The following is an 18,098-nucleotide window of genomic DNA, read 5'->3' on the forward strand; positions in this document are numbered from 1 at the left end:
GCAGACCTGAAAAAAGTCATTCCTCAAACTGTGTTGTTCCAAGCAATTACATGAAAATTTTATTATGAAGTATTGTGTATGTTATGGCAATTTATACAGCGTATAGCTGTATTTGAGACTGTTCTCAGGCCTGTTTTGTAATGAGATTAACACAATCCATTATGGTTTTTTATTGCGCAAGAGACCACAGTAATTTGTGATTAAAATCTTCATATTTGACTACATATGCACAAGTTATTCTTTTTTAAAATGCTTCTAACTTGCATATTTACAAGGCTACGACACTAAAAGACACAGTGTAGGCACATTTGGCATTTATTCATGGAAAGCTTTGCTGCCTACAGCTTTGACTCTGTCACTATTTGTTTCCCCTTTGTGTTAAAAGATGGAAGAAAGGTCTTTGGATTACTTGACAGCTTCCTCTAGATGTACTTGTTTCTCTGAAGTTGGTATGTGGCAACCAGCATTTGGAAAAAAAACCCAAACTTGTTTGTATCTTCCTAAAACATTCAATAACAATACAAACATGCTAAGTTTTCATTCAGACTTCATACAAAAATCAGCAAGGCAACACAGCTATGTCAAATAAGAAGAAAAAGAGGAATAATCAAATTTCAAGACTACTTGGATCAACAGTTCAAGAACAATCAAATAGCAGTTCTAATAAAAGATTTTAGAAAGCAAATACATGCACTGGTTTTCTTTTTCAAAAGCACACTAGAGATCTTACAACATAAGCACTATACAGTAACAAAGAACTGAGGAGCTCAAATGAGTTAAGACATGACACAAAGGTAAACCAGAACAAGGCTATCTTGGCTTGTATCTTTGTCAGAACTGTTCATGAAAACCAGAGTAAGTAAGTAAGTATGTAAATAAATAAATAAATAAATAAAATGAGGCAAAACATGAGGCCACTATTCTCAAACCTGAGGAAATGTCTTGTACGTCATCCGCACAAACAATTATTAAAGGCGTATTAGCCTCAAAATACACCAAAACTGTATTATGTTATGCCTAACATACAGTGCACTATGTAGGTCCCAGGAAGAAATCTTGGGAAGTTTGCCATTATGTCAAAGGAGCCATTTCCCTCAAGTTGAAAATGGTCTGTAATTCAAAAACTCAGCAACCTGGTCTGCACGTTTATTACTCTTTTGAGTTGTTATTCTTGTGAGTCATTCCACTGAATTCAGTAGGACTGTTTGCAAACAACACTACTGCCCTGATTCAGGGAAGTACTTAATTACCATTTACCTTCAATTAGGATTTTCCCTGTATTGGGGAACTTCAGCATTTCATCTGAGCCGTTTCATGAATGGGAGAAACAGCATCTAATGGTAACCTCTTGCATGCAAATTTATGCCTACTAAGTCAGCTGGTCCACGGGCTGAAGCACAAAGGCCAATTAATAAGCTTTTTTGAAGAACAACCAAATGTGTTAACTCTCTTAAGGTTTTCAAATGGTGAAAGTACTAACAAACAAAGCAACAAACCTGACCAGCTCAGAAACTTGTAATATTTCTAGAATTTTACACACACAAAAGAAAAAAGCACATGGGAACATTTTACAAATAAATGAGAAAACAGATTTTATAAGGGAACAAAATTGATAGTAGTACCCATAGAGTGACAAATCTAAACCCCCAAAAATCCCATTACACAACAAGAAACTGAAAGCAATTATTTGTTGGTGGACTCCATTGATATAAGAGCAACAGATATTTAAAATAGCACAACAGTTGAAAAATCAGGTACAAATCCTACTCTCAAAACTCTCTGAGACAAGCCAAGTATACAATTGAATCAGAGCAGCAAAACTGAACATTAATATTAGAGTCATAATCAAAATAAAAATTAATTTTGTCATTCTTTTACAGTATGCAAGTGAACTTGTGTCCTTGTGCTTTAAAGTAACTAGCACGGTTTATCTATTCTCTTTAATAATGCAATTTCATTTACCAAAGGTTCATATTAAAAATTTATCTGACTACAGCAGTTACAATCACCTAGACATTTTGTCATAGTTAAACATTTGCCTGGAGTACATCACAAATTCCTTACTGTGAGTCCGAGACCTGTTTCTTATAGAAACACTCTGAGCTTCCAATTGACATTACATTTAAATGAGTCAGTTACTGTGGACTGAATAAAAATATCTGTCAGTTATTAAAAGTGCAGTGACTTATTCAACAGCAGTGTTCAAAAGAGAAAAATGCAGCATAACATGTTAGTGGTCACAAAGGACTGCCATTTTTGCTTTAGCCATCAGTTATTCAACATATACTCCAATAATCATAATATTTTCACTGCTGAGAGTAGTGTTAGACCCGTTAAGACCATGCAAAGTCTTCACACATGAATAGAAAAGCTGACAAAATAAATGTGAATCCAAAATGATCAAACTATAGCAATGTCAAGCATCCAATGTGGGCAACATACAATACAGTTAATGTCATTCCAGTATTTAAGAAGAATTCAGCTAGTAGCATTCTGTCATACAACTAAACTTCTCATGTTCCAGTGTGTTCAAACAGCTCACAGCATACGGTACCAGGGAAGTTAGGCAAGCAAGATGGGGGCTTGGAAGGAATACATGCCAACAACCGGAACCGACTTCGGAGCAGATACGATACCTACTTTGCTATGAAGCAAAGCAGAAAAATTGAAGGGCATGGGGAAAAGGTCAGATAGCCACTTTCTGTTGATGGGAAATTATAACGCATGCTTAACAAAGCTCTGAACTGTGTGGTTTCAATGTGATAGAAATCTTCAGAAAGACCTACATAATGATAAAACCTTCCTAGGAGGGCTTTATTAGCTCAAACATTATTATAACAACACAATAATTCCAAAGATTAGCTCATTAAACACTAGAAGCAGCAAAAGTACCACAGTGAAGTCTCTTAAATTTTCACCCCGAAACTGTAAGAAAGCTAGCCCCACTATCAAAACTGCAGACAGCTATTTAACATTCCACCAGTATAAGACAGGATTTCCTACCTCAGCTTTGCTGGCAGCCAGTGTTGTCAAAACCTGAAAATTACAGGAAAAATGCATTAGTATTGATTCAACAAAACAGGAGTGGGATTAATTTGCTTTTGAGGTAACTGACATCAATTGGTTGTTATGCCTTGAGGGTACAGAACTGAAGAGAGCTGTCTTTCACACTGTGAAGAGACTATTTACTTCTCACACACATCAGAAAGCAAAACCAGGTATAAATTAAGAGTACAATAATATTCAGGAATATCAGGCAAAAATTCAGGAAACTTACCAAAACAGAACTGGAAAAATATTTTTATATTTTTAACTAATTTTTGTTTCTGAAGAGAAATGAAGCGTAATGCAACTATAACCTATTTTAACACATCACGACAATTACCAGGATACGCTTTGAAAACAAGCCAGCTTAGTTTCGTGGTGCTAGAAGGAACAGAGAATTTGAAGAACGCATTCTATGTAAACTGTGACAAAGAAGGGTTCACCAGCTTCTCCTCACTGGTGACACACTGTATTGGGTGCAGGTGTCCGGGTTTTGGCAGGGGGGCAGGGGGGGCTGCAGGGGCCCCTGTGGGAGGAGGCTGGGCCCAGTTACAGTTCTGCCTTACAGCAGCCAAGCCTGTGCTTAGCACAAATGTGCTTGTCTCCTGAACGGCCATGGAACTGCATCAACTATTTCTCTCTGCCAATCAAGGAATTAAATTGAACTTTGTATCTCTCTAGCTCTAGACACCAAACCATAACTAGGTCAACCACTATCACAGATTTGCAAAAAATTCAGTTCAGGCAATACAGACATAATTGTCATTTATCTTAAAGTAACTTTAACTTAAATACTTTAAATAGACATAGATATAATTTAATATTACAGGTCAAATAACACACACAAAGTTAATAAGCTGTTAAGCTGTTATTAGATGGTGAAGGCTGTTAAACTGTATTTGTAAAACAAAAGTCTTTGTTAGAACTTTATGTCACAATATTGTCACAACTTTACTAGGTTGAAAAACCCTTAATAATCTCAGAAATTTAAGACTGACACGTAGCTTTGATTCTGTCTGCATGAGAATAGATCTTTCTTTATATTGGTGCTAATAATCACTTTTCAAAGATAGCACCAACTCCCCCCAGCTTGGGAGTAGGAGAGGGAGTGACCGATCGTGACTCAGTTTGAGGGGAGGGGAAGGAGAGCAGAGAGTTTACTTAATGGGCTCAGTCTGTGTAGCAAAAACCACAATTTGTGTGGAAAGCTGCCGTTCAATGGAAGACATCTGTGGAGTCATCAAAAAACTGATTTCAAAGGAATTTAGGAATGGAAATGAACTCCTGTCACATCACAACAAGGTACCTGCAATCACAAACAGTTATTTAATTTAACCTGATTCAAAAATAGATTCAGCTCCATTTGAAATGTGTATCTTCTGTCACTAATAAGATTTTTGAAGGCTGTTCAAGAATTTGTCTCACGCAAGCAGAAGTTGCCTTATTTAAATTCCATTTATTTACAAACAACCTGTCACCTTTTTTTTTTTTTTTTTTTTATTCCTCTTCATCAGGATTCTTTAGCATTAGCAGTTATTTCTCCTTCTCCTTACTGGAAGTCAGCACATCCATTCTCTGCTATTCCTCTGTTAGGCTTAATGTGCCACTCTGTTAGTGTCCCTTCACAAGAAGGTCTTTCTACTGAGAAACTCAATAGAGCTACACTCTACTTATTACAATTTAATTACACCTTTGTTGGGGGCAAATGACTAAAAACATACATTGTAGAGGATATGCCCAAAACCTAGCTTAACTTAAAACACCAGAATTTGGGGTGGAGTTTCCTGAAGCTCTCATAAATCCTGCTCTAAACCATCTTTCAGAGGTGCCTCTCTCTCTATATCAATTATGTAAGTAATGGGAATATGACTGAACAATGTGACTATTCCAACCAAGGACTCACTAATGCCTTACAATATAATTAAATACTCTTCTGTTTTAATAATTCACCTTATATGTCCAAAGACTGTATTTCTCTTTTACACAGCTATATCTTCCTGTTGGTTTATAGTCACCCTGTGGCCAGCTGGACCACTGGAGATATTACGCCCGTATCTTTCTTCTTCAACTTATTGCCTGATAAATCCCTGTTCAGCAGTTGAATTCTGGTTAGTTCCTAGAAGCATGACCTTTTACTTGGTATTACTAACATTAATTCACTTTTATTTCAATCTGCTAGACCATCTATCTCTTCCTGGATAATATACCAGGCTCTTCTATATTAGCAATTCCTCCCAGCTTTACATATTTATCAAATTTCATTAACACATTCTTATGCCAAGCATACTAATGAAAAATTACCAAATGAAATGGCAAATAACTCAATACAGTGACACTGCTAAGAAAAGCGTTATTTTGAGCAATGCGGTACTGTGCTGACACCTGTACGGCAGGGCAGGTTACCAGGCAGTCACACCAGAGTTACGTTAGCGAAATACTTCACCAGCCCTAGCTGTACAGCTGAGAAAGCTGTACTGTTATCCAGGCTGGACACAGTCATATGAACATATCCTGAGATATTTCTGAAAACTCCGTAAAGTGATCCTCATACCAGAGGGACTATGATCTTTAACAGTATACTTATCACTATTGTGCTGGTCTTGGCTGGGATAGAGCTAATTTTCTTGACAGTAGCTAGTATGGGGCTATGTTTTGCATTTGTGCTGTAAAGTGTCGATAATACAGGGATGGTTCAGCTGTTGCTGAGCAGATCTTACATGGAGTCAAGGCCTTTTCTGCTCACCCAACCCCACCAGTGAGTAGGCTGGGGGTGCACAAGAAGTTGGGAGGGGACACGGCTGGGACAGCTGACCCCAGCTGACCCAAGGGATATCCCAGACCACGTGATGTCATGCTCAGCATATAAAGCTGGGGGAAGAAGGATGAAGGGGGGACATTCAGAGTGGTGGCATTTGTCTTCCCAAGTAACCATTTATGCATGATGGAGCCCTGCTTTCCTGGAGGTGGCTGAACACCTGCCTGCCGATGGGAAGTAGTGAATGGATTCCTTGCTTTTCTTTGCTTGCATGCACAGCTTTTGCTTTACTTGAACTGTCTTTATCTCAACCCACGAGTTTTCTCACTTTTACTCTTCTGATTGGCTCCCCCATCCCACCAGGGTGAATGAGTGGCTGTGTGGTGCTTAGTTGCCAGCTGCAGTTAAACCACAACAAATATATAAACGGAGACAGAGATGGAGTGTTTCTATTTAAAATAATGACATTCCTCAAGCTAATGTTTAATTAATAAACAGTAAAACACATTAATATTATAGGTCAAATAACACTCATGAAATTAATGAGCTGACTGTTGTTAGTCTGTGAAGACCTGACAATTACCTAAAAGTTTTAGCAGAGATTTTTATTTAAGTTTATGTATGTTAATGCAGTGAATTACCATTCTATTTGTATGACTGATTTATTACCCCCCTTCACCTCTACCCCCTCCCCCAGTTCCTGAAATTTATAATTTCTAGACCAACAGCTGTATCTTCTGTCACATTTCAGAAGTCAGTGAATGAAGACGCAAGAGTAGTATAATGTGTATGACAAAGAATAGCAGTTCGGATGTCATTCTTTGCTGTAGGCCTTTGCAAAAAAAATATCTGTATGTCACAGTGTGATTGCTCAATTAAATCCTCTGAGAAGGTATTGCCAGATATCAAGCTTCTTAAGCAGAACACCCACTGAGATCCGTAGCTGAGTCACCCGAGATACAAAACCAATTTATTCATCCCTATCCTGGGCAATCCTGGGTAAGGAAGTACTTATAATTATGTCTCAATAATAAGCTAATTGTTACAGAATGGGGAGAGTGGGAACAAGCCAAGGGGAGGAGCACAGAACAAGAACTGGAGTGTAGACAATGTGCCTGTCACAACTGGTTTATCTTGCTTCATAAGGCTGGTGGCTTCCTTTGTAGATCATCCTACCTGCAATAACCTATTGTTCTTACTGACGATTTGTATGTAGTTCTTCTGCTGTCTCTTGCTGTCCCCCTGACATTTTATGTACTAGTTAAGAACGCAGCAATTTCATCAAGAGAAATCACAGCTTGGGTGAGGGATTCCTGTCTTTCTCACAATAATCCCTCTGTGACATAAAAAAGCCATGGTTTTATGGCAGTTTCTCAGGGAAGCTGCAATTTATTTTTCTTGTGCTAGAAGCTATATATGACTGACAGACAACATCCTTAAAAATGGCTTTTTAGCTACTTGTGAAAGTTGCACTCAATTCAGACCTTCCCATTCTACATAAGGAATCCCATGAATACTGACAAAAATGTAGATATGGTGATAACACTGCAAATACAGTAAACAGGCTTTTAAATTATGTTTACTGGTTTTAGCATTTAGAAAGGTCTTATCTTGAGGTGCATACACACAGAGTTCCTATTCTCCAGAATTAATTAAAAGGACAGCATTTGCCATTCTAAACCAGTATCCAAATAGTTGCTGTTTGTTATGTATCTCAAGCCAGCACCTTACCACAAAGAAATAAAGGAAACCTTCTTGAATGCAGAAAGCTCCTGAAACATGAAACTGGAAATCTCATTGTCCTGGTTTCAGATTTAATGCCATTTTTATATTAAATAGATATGAAATTCCCTGTGTAAAAGCTCCAAGATAAAAAAAGCAGGAAAAAATTGAAAGGAACATGTTATGAGCCAGGATTCTCATGTATCACTTGCCTGAAAGAAAGTAACCATTCCACTGAACTGTCTCATCTCATTAACATGTGAAGCTCTTTTTCTGTGTTACTCATTTTTCTAAAGAAGATATTTTCTTCTTAATTTTTTCAGCTTCTTACATCAACCTGAATCCTGTACATTTTAAAAAGCACAGTTTTTAATATCTTTCCACCTTCCTATGTTCCTATATAATGAGAGAAGGGTTATTTCAGTCCTAGTCAGGAAAGAAAGTGCATGGAAGTCCTTCACTATCTGTTCATGTTTAGCTCATCTTGTTTCAAACTCACATAAGGCATGCATATGTGCTATGTTACAAGAACACTCATTGAAAGAGCTGCATCCAAAGGCCCTTCAGTTCGGTGAGCATCTTTTCTGTGCTTAACTGTGAACATCATCTACTTCCAAAGCAGGATTAAAAAAAAAAAAACCAAAAATGCTGCAAATAAGCATTTACAGTAAGCGTAAGAAAACCCTCTCCTGTACTTTGGGCTTTAGAAATTCTTTTGGAATTTTAGGCAAAGGGGAAGTTGAGAATGAAGAAAATATATAACTCTAGAAGAAAAAAATTAACAAGATTCAATTGTCAATGACAAGATAGAATTGGTTTTATTTCTTTTTCTTCCACCACTGCTGTTAATAAAGTGACCCGAGAGCTGTTTCCTTCAACAGACAGATATTCTAGAAAGTAATTTTATTAGAATACAGCTTTTGATGTATGTAAGCTGCCTCTCATGTTTTGGCAGGGCTGTCAGAAGACAAACATGAGTATCATTCATGTCATACAGTATGACTGAACTTTTGTGTAGCAATGCGTGCAACATATGGCTGCATGTGTAGGTCATGTTTCATTCGAACTCTTCCATGAGAGTTAGGAAAGCAGAAGACAGTGAGTCAAGTTACATTTCTTTTTAGAGACAGTTTCATTTCTTAGACATAACATACCTGACCAACAAACAATTCTGGAAAAGACTGTGCCACTCTCACTGTTAACCAATACCTCCACTGCTTAAGTAGTCCTGAAACTACTGCAGTAAACACACCTGCAAGATAACTAATTAATTGTTGGAATTCCAGCAATGATAAGGACAGGGCTGCTCTCTGCTTCAGTCATATAGGAGTTTCTGGCACAATTAAGGGGCGCTTAACTGAAGAGAAGAGAAGAGAAGAGAAGAGAAGAGAAGAGAAGAGAAGAGAAGAGAAGAGAAGAGAAGAGAAGAGAAGAGAAGAGAAGAGAAGAGAAGAGAAGAGAAGAGAAGAGAAGAGAAGAGAAGAGAAGAGAAGAGAAGAGAAGAGAAGAGAAGAGAAGAGAAGAGAAGAGAAGAGAAGAGAAGAGAAGAGAAGAGAAGAGAAGAGAAGAGGGCGGGGGGGAAAGGGTATGCACCACCACAGATTTGCACTGACAAGGAGATCAAGGGCAGAAATTTGACAAGGTTTTGTGAATGGCTTAGCATTTACCTAAACAAATGTGAAATACTACTTTTAAAGGTTTGTCTCACTGAGATTAGGCAGTTTTAAAACTTACAATTTGATAATCACTGTGCTGCAACCTTTTATTAATTTCTGAATTCACCTGTGGGTTGGGACAGATGTAAGATTGATTGCCCATGGGTTTTTCCCCTTTTTCGTTTGCCTGGAGCAGACCCTAGTCTGGCTCCACAGGATTCAGAACATATTTCTGATTGTGATTCACAGTCCATGCCACTGCACAGAATTTGAGCTGTTGGGGCTATTTTGTGACAGGTGTGTGAAGAAACCAGCCTTATGCTGAGTATTCTTCACTATCTCTGCACTCCATTATGTGAACAATTACCTGCAATATCACTGGTTCACTGTGATAAACAACAGCAGTGGAACAGGAAAATAAAAGAAAAACAACAACAAACCAACCAACAAGCCTACCCCTTTAGTAATATATTGACAATTTTAGTGTTGACAAAAATAAAAAAAAAATAAACAAAACCATATTGTAATGCTTTAATTCCTAAAGCACTATGCCTATGAAACATGAAATTCTAATGAATCTAGCCAAATTTAGTGAAGTAATCATGATAAATAGAGCTAAATCTAAATTGTTCTTTTAACACATTTAAATATCTGCATCATAAGCACACAAAAATATGCATGCAAGAGATACCACCTTCTTGCTAAGTCAGTTATGATTCACTAGTTTTCATTCACCTCCTTCTTGCTTTCTAAAAGCAGTGCTGGAAAGCAAAGTAAAATTCACTTTTACATCCATGTTCCTTATAATGCCAAGAAACCCTGCATGTCCAGTTGTAAATCTAATCCTTAATGGTCCCAAAAGTGGCTGAGTATCAGGAAGGTGGAACCTGATCCAAAAATGTTAACTCATATACATTGATTTTTTTCATTTGTGTTCTTAATATTGTACTGTTTAATGTTCAGATTAAGCTCTAAACTAAACCACTATTTCTTTTTAATTGAAGTCTTGGATTTTTTTTAAACCAGCTGTGAAGGCTTTAAGAGGTCTATTTACAGCAACTCCTCCCTTCACAATAGTAAACAAGCTGGCCAAATTGAGACTCTCTAGACAAGAGAAATTTTGGTGTAGTCTCAGATGGACTATCACCTGGGAAATGAAAATAAACAACTATATTGTTAAAAACTGAAATTTAATTTTAAAAAGTCATCTGTAGATTAGGCCAGCTAATGAAATATATGTGCATGCACATATACACACACAGAAATGCATAAAGCTCATGAACTCAACTGGGGCTGATGGGCTATGGGCAAGTGATGCTGCTCAGAGCAGCTAAGGCTCATTAGTGCTCTCAGGTTTTGCCCAAAGCTGGGATTGCTGCTGAAGTGAACTGCTCAGCACTGAAGCCAGCCAGTCATGGCTGTGTTGTCTTTCAGGCCACAGTCATTTTATGCTATTGTAAAGTAGCTCTGCTGCAGCAAGTAGCTATCCCATTCTCCTCCTGCCTTTGGCCATTTTCCTGTGACTCCATGCTCTCTCCTTACCCCCAAATAATTATTCTGCTTGAATAAGCAGTTGTGTGGCTATGCACCAAACCGGGCAGGGAACTCACCTGACTTAAAACTGGGCAAAGTCCTCAGCCCCACAGAAGCTCTGTGGGTAAAATGCTCTTCTTCAGCACTCACTCCTGAAAGCACATTTGAGAAGTTACTTGAATATACCACAGGGCCAGCTCTTTGGGTCTTCCAAAATGCTAAACATAATATTCTATCTATGGCTGTCACACATGACTGCCCATTAAAATATCCAATATATTAAAGACATACATGGGTAGAATATGCTGAATGGAGAACAGGTAGAATCAAGACTCATATTTCATAGATATGTATCTTTAATTAAATTTTGCTCAGTTTAGTTGCTGCTATGGACAACAGCATTAGATTACTCCAAATTTATGGAAACTCTGTAAGTGTACAGGCAATGATTTTAGCAGCTGGTGAAAAATATATCTGCCCTTAACTACTTTATAATAGTACTTATGATGCTCAGTTAATACTGGCTGTTTAAGATCTTTCAACTAAATTTGCTATATAAATCAGTATGCAAAATGTGGAGTAGTTATCATGGATAATTCACCTCATGTATGAAGCCTCTTTCAGTCATAATGTCTTTTTTTTTTTTTTTTTTTAAATTTCTGTAGGGTAATCTGAGTAAACTCTGCCAAATAAGTAACTAAATGGAAAACAAGCCCCCCCCCCCAATTTGTTTCAACTAATATATACAACATCGTTCATGAAATATTTGTGTACCTATTACAAAGCAGTTTGAAAATGACATGGTTTTCTCTCTGAAATTTTAACTCGCTTTTACAAAGAAACCTACACTGGGACAGAGGTTGCCAAATGGTTCCTCTTTAATATTGGGAATAAATCCTATTACTCCTATAATGAGAGAAAGTGTCGGTGCATAATAAGGTAGCCATAAAAAATACAAAGTTTTTGTTAGCACTAAAAATGTATTGACTTTGTTAGCTGTCCTCTTAAAAGTAAACCTAAGTCTACTTTATCCATACCTTTAACAAAATATCCACGCACACTTCTGCATTATAACCTATGGTAATCTTTGCAATTTCCATAAATTAACCAAAACTAGGATTTTGTACTTCTTAGATAGTAGAAGTTCACGAAAAATCCAGAGCGTAACTGCAATAAACTACATCTGAAATTCAAGGTAAGCAAACCATTTTCAAGTAAACTGATGAGCCACTACAGCTTTTGCATGGATTCTCGTAAGAATTACATTAATGCTCCCTGCCTACTTTCTTAACTTAGCAAGAAGGAAAGTAACAAGAATATAAACACAAAGATCTCGGGTGATATTTTTTTCATGTGTCAATAATTTTGTAAGGCTATAGAGTACTGAGGCAAGAGGCCAGTACAAGAAGCTAGCTATGAAACAATTCCCTTTCCATCCCTGCCTCACAACAGCCCAGCAGCACTGTTCATTTCACCTAGGAGCAATAAACTCACATTTTTTTGAATGTCCACATTATGCCAGAATAATATAAAAATAGATGATGAAGCAAAAAAAGGAGATAGATTTAGCTCCAGTGTCCTGCAGTAGCTGCCATAATTGCACAGCTAGCTCATTAGAGAAAGTCAGTCCCTTGAGCCTACCATGTCCCAGTTAAGCGACAGTAATAGAAAGCAGCTGTATGAGGACATTAGGTCAGCAGAATCATTAGCCCCTAAAATTGCATCACCATCACTCCTCTTTGGCAGGGAGGCTTTCACACATCATCAGGCTCCTAAACAGGAGGTCAAACATTATGATGAACTTAACCCAATAACTCCATTAACAATGAACTGTGGCTCGGAGCTCCAAGGAAGTCCACGTCTCCGGAAACTTTCAGGAGTTTAATGAATTTCAGTCACCTCCTTGTGCCCTCACCTCCTCCACCCCTGGGGCTGCTCTAGAAATCTGGTAAAGCTGACCAGAAAAATGCCAGTGCTCAAGGGAACACCCTGTTACCTTTTGTTTCCTTGAGGTCTGTAGTGTAACAAACACAAATCGCCTCTGCCTGGCAAACACAAATTGCGTAAAGGTGCTGCAGCAGTGACAAATTCCAAACATGACCAGTTCAGACCGCGGGAAGGTGGCACTACAAGCAGCAGTAGCCGCCGCTGAGGAGCCTGAGGTGCGTGGGGCGCCGGCGGCGCCGGTGAGGGGGCTCCACGCCCCCGGGCCGCGTGCGCGAGGGCAGGGCCGGCAGGTGGCCGGTCTCACAGGAGTTGGGCGGCGCGAGGGCGGGGCGGTGCTGGCGGTGCCGCAGATGGTCCGAAAGGTGGGAAGGCGGCCGCCAGTGGGCAGGGGTGTGGAGGGGTCTGGGGCACTCGCGTCCCCTTGGCCCCCACCCTTAGGAGCAACATGATCCGATTTGAAGTGAGCTCACCAGCACTCCCCTCCAAAGTAAATTGTTTTGTGAACACAGTATGCTGAGAACACCAGTTGTATCAGTACTGGTTAACATCCTTAAGTGAATAGTTGAAAGATGTTTGTTGTTTTGAGGGACAATAACAGGAAGCAGCACAAAAATACATGGGCCAGATCCTCAAGTGACAGACATCAGCATAGCTGTAGCCAGTTCAGCTTTGCCAATTTCTACTCGTTGAAGAACTGGCCTAGTACATACATAAACACCCATACTCCAGGGGGATGTGTTGCCTCCTACATAATTTATACAGTTGTGCTTTGAGGCTGCGAGGCACAGAAATGAAGACAAAGTTCTGTGTCAATGCTCGCATCTATTCTGATTAAAAAGGAAGCCTGTGAAGTTAGCCAAGGTTTTCTAAAGTCTGGACACTCATTTCCACCTTTTTACCGGGGTGAGTCAAAGTGTCCCCAGGGTGCTGAACATTTCCGCAGCACTCGGGTAAAGCAAGGGCCCTGCCTTTGTGGTCGTGATGAGTTTCAGTCAGAAAAGCAACAACCCTTCTATCAATGTCAAAGACTAAATAAGTTTGACTATATGCTGATGTTCTTCAAATTGTTTCTACTAGCAATAGTTCTGGATGGTTTGTTTTGGGGAAATTAATGATGATACACCAAGGTCGTTGTACCTCCGCTGTAGTGAACAGATGTTAACATATTAGTGCCACCTTCCTGTGCCGCACTAAGCTACAGCTACTCCTGGTTGTCATTGCATGAGGTGAGGCAAAACCAGCCAAACAAAGAAGCCCAGTCTAATAAATTCAGTCTAAAATGAAAACATTTAAAGAAAAGAGCTACTGCACTTTCAAAAGCCATTAGTCTGTATCATCCTCATCAAAACACGCCACTCATTTTTTTAAAATCAACCCAAAGCTAGCAGAACAATAAGAAACCAAATCTTTTTTCCTCTCAGCAGTATAGACCATTTTCAATGCTATTTGTAAGCTGCCTATTTATTCCTGACATTCGCAGCTTGAGTATATCTCCAGCTCACATTGCTCTGTTACACTGAGGTAGAAATAATCAACTACTTTTCCATCTTTTTGCTGGGAGGATTCAGAGCTGGTTGTGGTTATCCATAACTCTGTTAAACTGGTATGAGATCATTGTGGTAAACTCTGTATAGGAGTAAGACATAAATACTTCCAAATACTACAGTTAGTAGATAAAGCAGTAGCTTGCTGACTGGGAGGGAGGAGGACCAGTGTAGGCTGATGTACAAAGGTAAAATATAAAACATTTTGACCCATAAATCCCTGTTGTTCGGGTCATCTTTAAACAAAATTTCTTTCCTCCTCTCTACACCTTATGTCACACCATGGCAATCCCAGACTGTTGAGGTCCTTGATCTAAGCTTCCCATTTTTGTTTAAATAGTGACCTGTTGTCAGGATATTCTTAGTAAGGCAACATGTCCTATCTAGTCCACTGGAGCCCGGTCTTGGTGATTTTTGGGACATGCTACAAAAGAAGACTTCTCTCCTCAAGCTGTTTGGGGGAAGGGTACAAGGGTCTCATTTATGTAGAGAACATTTCACCTAGCGTGCCTGATGGTGGCTCTCTCTAGAGGGCAATTTTACAACTGACATTATGGACTTCTTTTGTGGTAAAAATGTGCATGGCCTAAAGGAAAGACATGAATGCTAAACTGAAATAAACACTTTCTTCTTAATAATCTCATAGCAACAACACGTTTGACAGTGCATTAAAAAAAGGGCTGGGGATAGATCAGTGTGATGAAAGCAGTGAGGTACTTCAACAGGATAAAGCAATAAACAGGCCCTTTACTTCATAGGGAAGTTTAAGATCTTTGGTCAGTATTTGTTAAGTTTTAACTACTTAAAGTACTTTCTTCCAACTAATTTTAATGTATTTGGGGGATATTGCCAGAAAATGAATTACATAAAAGGCCTCAGTACCCTAAGAGTTAGCTACAGAGAACATAAGTTCCATGTGTCAGAAAATCCAGAATTTTGAATCATATTCTTAAATATCTAACCTCTGACAAAAAGACTGGGAAATGGATAGCAATTCTTCCATCATTCTGGCCCCAAACAGGGGACTTAACATCAGCACAGCTTGAAGGTCCGTTTAAACTGTGACAGGGCTGTAAACAGCTCTTAGCATAAACATTTCCTAAGAGAAATTCTCATCTGCTTCTAAGCTACAGCTGTGGTTTATTCAATACTGATAGGCATACAAAATAAGAGAGCAGTATCACTCAGTGTCTCAAACCTATACGTAAAGCTATTTAAAATCCTTTACTCCAGATTTCTCGTCATTAGTAGGTTTATACCTGTCTCTTGCCTGTATGTTTAATACTGGTGAGCTTTCTTTTCTGTGAACTATGACAGTCAATAGATACGAAATTTCACCCATAAACACTCCCTCAGAGCAGTTACACTATCAGTAGTGGTATATGAGCTAACTTTGCAGCCTCCTCTGTCACTTCTGACCATTATCCAGAGCTCATCGACACAACAGAGTTATTAGAATTCTTAAAATTTATGAATATTAAAAAAGTCTTAATCCTTGGAGTGAAAGATCACAGCAAGGGATGCTTATAATTTCCTAGGCCAGTAAGAAAATAGCACAATGAATTATGTAAAATACTTTAAATATAGACACTACTGAAAGTCTTCATTAAGCAGCAGAAACTGTCAATAAGCACCACTTATTCTTCTCTTTATGAGATGATCCTCTGACTTTAAAGTTATGGTTAAAAAGTAGGATATATAATCTTCTGTACACTTCAGAATTTAAATCTAAACAAAGTAATGAAATCCAGTAACAACTGGTGTCCCTCAAGGGTCCTGCAGAAATGGCTTTGTCTTTTGGAGTCTTCCCTGTGTACAAAAAACCTCAAAAATAAATCAGCTTTTCCTTAAGCAATCTGCTCCAGGATTTATGTACAGTGAATGATTAAAAAAATTAAGAAGTCCATGTGAAAGCTTGTCAATTAGAATATACCTCTTAAACACCTTGATAGAACCTCCAATACTTTACAGTAGCTCCAATACTAAAGGCAGGCCTTGGTGAAAAGCCCTTGCAGATTGGAAAAGCAGTGTTCAACTGCCCCTAGTTCTGTTTTATCCACAGAAAACTAAGGATCATGGAATAGCATCTTCTGACCACCATTTTTATATTTTGACAAAAGGAAAAAAAGTGAGGTTCCTGAAGGAGTATCAGTACCAAAAGTGACTTCCTTGCATCTCAGTTTCCATTTCTGTTTTTCACAAAGTACTTATATTACTATGTAAACAAAATTCTAGCAGACAAATGAAGACTCTTCACTTAATTGTTTAAGCCAACTCTGCTTGACCTGTATGCTGATCTCAATCTAAGTATTACTCTTTCAAAGCGGATGAAAACTCTCCTGCCTGGGAACCTTAATTCAGGTCCTTACATCTCTTTAGACCAAGTGAACTTCACAGGGCTCCATCAGTTTGAGATGATAACCCAGCAATAAACCTCCAGATTCTGTAGAGAGAAGTCACATCAGTATAAAACAAATATAAATTCAGTTTCACTTCAAGGAGATTTTAGTGGTAAGTTACCATTTTAAAATAAAAAGAAAATAAAGCCATCGCTGAAGCAACAAAATCCACCAAACTACAGCCAAACTGGGTCCAGGACCACACATGAGTGCACAAGTACGCACTGATGAGGAAAGCATGGTGTGCTTTGGCCCTTGGAAAACTACATCATATACAATTTTTGTGTATACATACCATCGGCTCAATTTTTTCCTCTGATATTTATTTAATTATAAGGGAGGTGACTGGTTTAAATGATGGCCAAGTTATCAGGTGGTGTTTCAGGAATAAACAAAAAATTCAAACAAAACATGTATCAAAGCAAACAAAGCTGAGGTCACCAGACTAAACAAAAAAGGTTTATAAAATGGTGGTAATGTTTAGTATGAGTCTTGGCACCACATGCAATTTCTACTTTAGCTGTTACTAAGAAACAAACTAGACAAGAATTCTGGTTTTCACTTTTGTTCTTCTGAATAATCATCATCATTATTCCACAGTCTAATAAAATAAGGCTGTCACCTGTGATTTGATTTCACTGATTCTAGGCTGTTTGTTATCCCTACAGTGCTGTGGATGCCCATTTCTGTTGATTTACTTGGGCACCCCTACACCCCACAAAGTCAGGTACGGGTAAATGGGTGCCTCACTACGGGAGGGAGCAGTACAAGGGAAGAGTGGCTGCTATAGCTGACTGGCCCAGTTTTCTCTAAAAGGCCAGTGACATTACCTGGTAGAGGCAAATTGTAGCTCAAATATTAATCTGAATCTCATTTCCACAGCTGAGGAAAGTTTAGACAACCTAGCAAATCTAGAAGTCCAAGAAAATGGTAAACTACTCTCAGGTCTTAGTTCTGTGGGTAGAGGTGAAGGGCAGGGGGTTGCATGGAATTAGTCCTCTGTGGAAATCCTACAGCATTAAATGTTACTCTGAGATGTTTGTGTGTGAGTGTATTTGTGTTACTGACAGCCTTCTTACACTGTGATTGTTTTAAAATGACTTGTCTCTATATACCAGTGTTCCCATCAGTCCATATTGTTAATTTTTTATTTCTCAATCAAGAATTCATGGAGGTTAGTGTGACATTGCTGCAAATATCCTCACAGCCTAGCAATGTAAATAATGGATACGACTCCAGAAATACCAGCCAGCCTCTTATTGTTCTGGGAAACTTAAATCATGGCTGCCTGAATAGATCTACTAGTAAACAAATGGGCTTCTCTCTGCATTGCAGTAAATCCCTCATCTTTCAAGAAAATTAAGAATGTCATTGAAATGACTGTAGTTTTGGTAAGTGTGCATAGATATTTAACTACGACAAAGCTTCAAAGATACACTTAATGCAACTATTTTTTTCTCTTTAAAAAACAAATTTTAAAATGCTAACAAATTTTCAG

The 18,098-nt window shown here is 38.4% G+C and overlaps 1 protein-coding gene across 1 annotated transcript in view; it reads right to left on the minus strand.

Annotated features, from left to right (window-relative positions):
- Nucleotides 1–18,098, minus strand: part of RBFOX1 (RNA binding fox-1 homolog 1) — a 1,399,804-nt gene that overhangs the window by 1,060,384 nt on the left and 321,322 nt on the right. The window contains exon 3 of the mRNA XM_075719223.1: nucleotides 3,004–3,036. Within this exon, the coding sequence (XP_075575338.1) occupies nucleotides 3,004–3,036 (33 nt within the window). The remainder of the gene's footprint in view (nucleotides 1–3,003; nucleotides 3,037–18,098) is intronic.

This window comes from Pelecanus crispus, chromosome 11 (genome assembly GCF_030463565.1).
Source record: "Pelecanus crispus isolate bPelCri1 chromosome 11, bPelCri1.pri, whole genome shotgun sequence".
Taxonomy (NCBI): Eukaryota; Metazoa; Chordata; class Aves; order Pelecaniformes; family Pelecanidae; genus Pelecanus; species Pelecanus crispus.